This window comes from Callorhinus ursinus, unplaced genomic scaffold (genome assembly GCF_003265705.2).
Source record: "Callorhinus ursinus isolate GAN/ISIS: 27379988/994484 unplaced genomic scaffold, GSC_fseal_2.0 scaffold19, whole genome shotgun sequence".
In the NCBI taxonomy this organism is placed as follows: domain Eukaryota; kingdom Metazoa; phylum Chordata; class Mammalia; order Carnivora; family Otariidae; genus Callorhinus; species Callorhinus ursinus.
Genome location: NW_027397081.1, coordinates 22,022,566 through 22,029,523, shown reverse-complemented (window position 1 = coordinate 22,029,523; position 6,958 = coordinate 22,022,566). Strand labels below are relative to the sequence as shown.

Here is a 6,958-nt window from a genome sequence, read left to right as displayed (position 1 = left end):
AAGAAAATGTTAGCAATCTGAATCCTGTGATTTATAACAGAGGTAGTTTATTCATCACGGACAAATTGAGTTTTCCCCAAAATTGTTAAGGCTGGCTTAACATTGGAAAGTCTAATGTTATTCATTGTATTGACCAATTTAAAAGGGTAAAAAAACACATCACCTCAGTAGATGGGGACATTTTAGATTAAATTTAAAACACATTCAAGATAATGTAAAACTCCTAACTAGAAAGAGGAAACTTACAACTTGTTAAAAATTTGCACCAAACCAAAAATCTCTAACAAATATCACATTTAACGGAGAAATGTTAGCATTCCCTTTAAAAGCATAAATGAGACAAAGATAGTTGCTATTGTCACTTTCAACATATTGCCGGTCCTAGGCAGCACAAAAAGACAAGGAACTAAAGTTTTTGTTTTGTTTTGCAAATTATATGATTATAGAAATAGAACAAAGTCTGTGGTCTTTTAAGTAATTCAGCAGGTTGCTTTATATTAGATCAATATGCAAAAGAACTGTGATCCTTTCTACCAGTAATAGATAAGAAATATAAAAATACCTTCTACAGTGGCAAGAGAAAATATGAAGCACTAAGGAATAAATTAAAAGTGACTGATTATAAAACTATTGAAATGCATTTCAAGATACCAATAATGGAGACATACCATTTTTCTGGAAAGAAAGATTCAATATAAAAAAGATCAGTTCTTTCCAACTTAATCTCTCATCTCAATATAAGCCCAATAAAAATACTTATAGGCATCAGGATTTCTTAAAAATCATAGTAAATGAGCCAGTGTGTCACTGATGCAGGGATACACAGACACACCCACACATGACAATATAAGGGCAGCAGTGACCTCACAATTGGTAGGAGGAAAGGATGGACTGACTAGTAGTCAGTAAAAAATGCCTATTCAAATGGCAAAAAAAATTGGACCTTTGACTAACAAACCAAAAGCAACAACAATCAAATCCAAGCAAAACATCCCAGGGGATTAAAGATCTAAATGGGAAAGAGCTCCAGAAGAAATTATAGGAACAGGGAAGGATTTCCTAAATAAGATGCAAAAACACAATACAGTAATAGGTAAACGTTTTTATATTTAAAAATAATAAAGCTTTCTGTTCTTTAAAAGATACATTTTTTTAAAAAAAACTCCTAAAAATATACATAGTTTTAATACAGAGGAATAAAATAATCCCTGGGATTTGCCTCAAAGGGATCTGGTGGGGAGGGAATTGGAGTTATTGATAGGAGCTTAGCTCTGAGTTGGCAACTGTTGAAGCTGGGTGATGGGTATACAGGGATTCATCAGATTTTTCTCTTCCCCTTTGGTATATGATATACATGGAATTTCTCATAAAAAAGAGAAAAAGAATATTATGGCAATAGGATACCAGTTTTCACCCACCAGATCAGCAAACATTTTACACTCTGATGATTCTACATGTTTAATAAGAGCATGAAAAAGTGGGAAATCTTATACACAAATGGTAGGAACATGACATAACAAGTTTGGAAGAAAATTTGGTATTTTCTACCCAAACTGAAAATGTGTATTTATTACCCAGCTGTTCCCCATCTCAGCTAAATCCTAGAAAATCTCATGGAAGTGTGTACAAAAATGTTCATAAGCTCATTGCTTTTTTTCTTTTTAAGATTTTATTTATTTGAGAGAGAGAATGAGATAGAGAGCATGAGAGGGGAGAGGGTCAGAGGGAGAAGCAGACTCCCCGCTGAGCAGGGAGCCCGATGCGGGACCCGATCCCGGGACTCCAGGATCATGACCTGAGCCGAAGGCAGTCGCTTAACCAACTGAGCCAACCAGGCGCCCAGCTCATTGCTTTTGATAGCAACAAATGGGAAACAACCAAATGTCCATTTTTGGTACATTTACATATTGATATGAAAGTGAATTTCCTGGCATTACATGCATCCACATGAATAAATCTTACATGTGGTCAACAAAAAGAATTTGTAGAATACAAACATTATAATACCATTTAAATACAGTACAAAACCATGTAAAGGTAAACGTGGTCAGGGATGTGTAAGTGAAAAGCCAATGAAACCCAAAATTCAGAATTCAAAATTGTTCTAATGGGGAGAAGGTGATTAAGGGCATAAAGGGGGCACCATAGGGATTGTAAGGTTTTGCTTCTTAAGCAGTATAGTCTTTATGTAATAAAATAATTCATAATTAAAATACATTTTTTTCATAATATGTATGTCGTCATGTTTTACACCTAAAACTAATGTTAATATGTTAATTTATCTCAAATATATAAATTTTTTCCAGTGAAAGGAGGGGGCATAGGAGGGGGAAGCGAGAGAAGAGGCACAAAATACCCATCAGGGGAGTAAGTTCATTTCAATTCAACAACAGACTTAACTGAGAACAGATGAAACTTTGTCCTACGAGGTACACAATCATCTGCCAGAAGAAAACTGCTGACCTCTCTCAGTACAGAGGTAAAGAAGCTTGTAAAAGCATGAGTTCTAGTCAGACCTTTGATGAGGCCCCCATGAGGGAAAGCATCGGTGGGTGGGCTTCTGAGTCAGCGATAGGGGCTGAACTTTTCCTTCTCTTCAGCCCACTTGCTCCTTGCCCCCCTCCCAACTATTCAGAATGGTTTCTAGGTTTGCGTCTTCATGTCACACACGAAATAAAAATAAATAGGGTACAGTGCTGAATGCATCTTTCCTCTACCCTTCTGGAGTGGACAACGTCCCTGGGAAAGAGAAGGGCAGTAGTGTGTGAAGGACTTGGTACCTGTTGCTTTCTCCTGATGCCAGGCCACTGGGGAAACCAGCCCTGGCTTCTAGCTCATGGCCCAGGTGAGTCACCTCTTCTGGGGGGGGGGGGGGGCAGAATGCTTCTCTATCCCAGGGCCCAGTTCCAGGGGAAGAAGATGTAGGTATGTGCCAGGCTGTGTGTGTCCAGTGAGGCAGGAGGCAAAACATGGGTGATCTTGGTATCAGCACCTCCTAACACCTATGATTTCTTCCCCATGGCCTTCCTGGGGAGTCCCCAGTTTCCACACGCCTTCCTGGGGGAGTCCCCAGCTTCCCCATGACCTTCCTGGGGAAGTCCCCAGCTTCCCCACAGCCTTCCTGGGGAGCCTACAGTAATGGGTGCCCGATGGGCAATCTGAACCCCAGGATTACATACAAAGTGCTACAAACTTTGGTTCCTTACACCTCGTCACAGTGGCTGGAATCCAAGGCCCTCTGAGGCCCTGTGAGGCCCTGGGCTCTCTTAACTGGATTTTCAGCTTCGCTCCAACTTTTTGGGTCCCATGGTGATGTAAGAGTGTCAGCTGATGGTCTGCAGATCTGCAAGAGAGCGAACAGAATCACAGGGCTTGTCACCCTTCCCAAATCCTAGCATCTGTTTCCTCCAATAGGTCCTCTTCTACCTTTTTATCTATTTCACTTCCAAACCCACTGTAATATAATGTCCCACCCCCACCCCCAGATACACAATTCTTTCCTATTATTTTGCACTATTTTGCCTTCATAAGCTAATGTCCCTCCGGGCATTTTCCTGGCTCTGGGTGGACATCTCCAACCTGACTTCAGTGAGAGAAACCTAATACTTACAATGATAATAATGGCTGATATTTATTGAGAACTTGGTATGTGGTAGGCTCTGCCTGTTAGAGGAGTACTTTACCTGGGCAGGGCCGTGGTCTGAACACCTGTTTAGTGTATATACTTACTTAGGTACATAGTATCATTCTCATTTTACCAATGGGGAAACCCAAGTACAGACGGGTCAGATAACTTCCACAAGTAACAGTCTTTTCCAGAGCCTGCATTCTGAGCTACGGGGCTACAATGGCTGTCTCCTAAAAACCAAAGCAGACCAGACACTGTGGCGCTGCGGGCAAGCTCCCTTTCTCCCTGCCCCCCGCCCCAAGCCCTCCCCCATAGCTCACAGCGCATGACTGCTTCCTTGACTTGGCGAAAGCCACCATCGGGGCCCCGGCCATCCACGAAGTACATGAACCGGAGCTCAGCAGGGTAGGCGGCTCTGGTGAGGCCCGACATCAGCGGGATGGTGCGGCCCTCCGCCCCAGGGGCCTCGCTCAGGGCCTGCAGCATCTGGTACTTGCACCACGGGTCCTGCAGGAAGCCTGGGGTGATGAGCAGCACCCGGCAGTGACTGCTACTCAGGGCCTGACACAACTCAGACACGATGGCGCCACCTGGGGTCGCATCCCGAAGCTGCAGGAAGCAGCGCAGGCTGGCGGTGCTGCCCTCCAGGTAGGAGACCAGCTCCTGGGCGGCCACCAGGTCCTCCTCACTGTGGCACACGCAGACGTCGTAGTCCTTGCTCCAGCGGCCGCTGCTGCTGCTAGCACCCACGTCGTGTGTGGGCGGGGGCGTGCGAGACAAGGCTGAGCTGAGGCCCAGGGGTGGGGGGTCGTCCCGGGAGCTCGGCTGTGAAATGTCCCTGGAGGTGCCCTCTGCAGAGTCCGGCAGCTTCCTGGGCTTCGACAGGGCCTGCCTGAACCAGTCTGTGGGGCAGAGAAACGCTGCTCAGGCCGGGTAGTCTCACCAGACTGCGTCCTCATGGCCCTGCACAGAGGACCCCACACCTGGCAGGTCCGCCCATCGCCCCCCACGGGCAGACCATGCCACCAGACTCTCAAGAGACCTACGGCTCTGCTCTTTTGTACATCCTTCAGGACTTGCCCTGAAGGTCCCATCATCTTTAAAGTTTGGGGAAGTCATAAACTGGCTGTTTTATGAGTCGTGAGAACGTAACATAGAGCACACTGGCTATAGTTAATAATACTGTATATTCCCTCTCTGAAAGTTGCCAAGAGCAGAACCCTTCAAAGTTCTCATCACAAGAAAATAAGTTCTGTAATTATGTATGGTAATGGATGTTAACTAGGTCTTGTGGTGACCATTTCACAAAATATACAAAAATTGAATCATTATATTGTACTGCTGAAACTAATGCATGTCAATTACACTTCAATAATTAAATAAACAACAATAGAACAAAGAAAGGAAAGAACTCTGACTTTCACCAGCCTGATTAGGAAAGATGTCTTTGCCCTATTCCAGGCCCTTTGATTTCTGGTACTGTCAGCTTACTCTACCCCAGACTTCCCACTAGTAGTGACTAGCCAACCATCCGCTAGTCTGTAAGTAGAGCTATGTTAAGCTGGTCAGGATTAATCAATTCCCAAACCCACTTTCTGCAGTGAGGGGAGGTGGACTCAGATTAAGGTGGGCTACCCATTATGGGAGGGAAGGAGGGGAGGGATTGGCATCTATCTGGCCCCAGGAAATCCCAGATTGTTGCTAAATGACAAAACAAAAGCATGGAGGAGGGTTACTGCTCAGAGCTGAAAAGCGGAGAGCCTAGTGATTCGCAATCTATACTTTGGAGCCAGGCATAGATCTGATTGTTGACCTGCAGCTTGCTTGCTGTATGACCTTAAGCAAGTCAGTCTATGTCTACCATTTCCTCATCTGTAACACAGGTTCATTTTAGTTGTTGAAGATTAACTGAGATAATGCAGTATCTGGTATATTGTAAGTATTCCATAATGAGATCAGCTCAGCTTCCCCAGCTTTTGATAAGGACAGAAGGTTTAGTGTTCTGGAGATTACTTTGTTTTCTCACTCTGCTTGGCTCCTTCCTCTAAATGGTTCAGAAAGACTTCCATGACAAGAAACACAATGCTAAGTGCTCTGCACCATGGTTTCCAGGTTAGGAAAATTAGCTGAGCATGCATGGAAAAGCTGTGAGCCCAAAGGACTGAAGGTTCTATGATGCATGCCTCTCTCCTCACTCACCACAAAGCACCTGGGCTCTGAGGTCAAGGCCGGAGCCCAGGAGCCCATCATCGTCAGCCTCCCTGCACCTCCTGCTGCGCGTGGGCCAGGCAGCCCTCCCACCTCGCCAACAGGAACACTGAGGGGTACACTCATAGCTGTGAACAAGAGCAGAATTAGGAGTCGGCTTCCACTCACCAGCCATCTTGCCCAGAGGCTTCTTGGACCGGGAGCGAGGAGCTGGGAAGGAGGATGATGATGCCATAGTATGGGGCTCAAAACTAACCCCATGAGACCGGGCATTGGTAAAGTGAGAGAAGGGAGGGGACTCAGTCTTGACCTTATGGAACAGCCATCCTATAAGAGACAGAGAGAGAGGATCACAAAAATTGTACTTATCTTACTCTCAGTCCCAGTGTGTGGGCTCTAGATGTTCTCTCCTAATGCCTGACAGAGGCTCAGTCCCTCTACTGGTCCTTGATCCCTATCCCACATCTACCACTGTGACTGGATCCAGCTTCCAGAAAAACCCAGATCTGTGGAGAGTGGCGAGACAGAGTGGGAGCCCAGCGTCAGCAGTTGAGTGACTGTCCCTCACTGCACCCGGACAGGAGCACACCCTGGGGTTCTGGGGCAGGGCAGCTGGCCGGAAGCTCTAGATAAGAAGGACTTCCAGTGTGGGAGGAGTAGGGAAACATGGCGGCAGAGTAGGAGGGCCGTGGGCTCACGAAGTGCCCCGAACTCAGCTAGAGAACTCTCAAATCACTACCATACAATCCAGCAATTGTACTACTGGGTATTTACCCCAAAGATACAACTGTAGGGATCTGAAGGGATACATGCACCCTGATGTTTATAGCATGTCCACAATAGCCAAACTATGGAAAGAGCCCAGATGTCCATTGACAGATGAATGGATAAAGGAGAAGTGGTGTATATATATATATATATACACACACACACACACACACAATGGAATATCATGCAGCCATCAAAAGGAATGAGATCTTGCCATTTGCAACGACATGGATGGAACTGGAGGGTATTATGCTGAGTGAAGTAAGTCAATCTGAGAAAGACATGTATCATATGACCTCACTGATATGAGGAATTCTTAATCTCAGGAAACAAACTGAGGGTTGCTGGAGTGGT

General features: G+C 45.3%; 1 protein-coding gene across 3 annotated transcripts in view; it reads right to left on the bottom strand.

The window, feature by feature from the left end:
• Nucleotides 1–1,082: 1,082 nt before the first annotated feature.
• TIRAP (TIR domain containing adaptor protein) overlaps nt 1,083–6,958 on the bottom strand; it is a 16,102-nt gene continuing 10,226 nt past the window's right edge. For 2 of the 3 annotated variants that reach the window (XM_025893823.2, XM_025893822.2), the window contains exons 2-4: nt 6,005–6,163; nt 3,949–4,530; nt 1,083–3,343 (exon numbers count right to left, since the gene is read on the bottom strand). In XM_025893823.2, the coding sequence (XP_025749608.1) occupies nt 3,324–3,343; nt 3,949–4,530; nt 6,005–6,071 (669 nt within the window). In that variant the 5' untranslated portion in view covers nt 6,072–6,163 and the 3' untranslated portion in view covers nt 1,083–3,323. Of the gene's footprint in view, nt 3,344–3,948; nt 4,531–5,827; nt 5,965–6,004; nt 6,164–6,958 lie in introns of all 3 variants that reach the window. The other variant, XM_073903958.1, reaches the window with a different exon arrangement.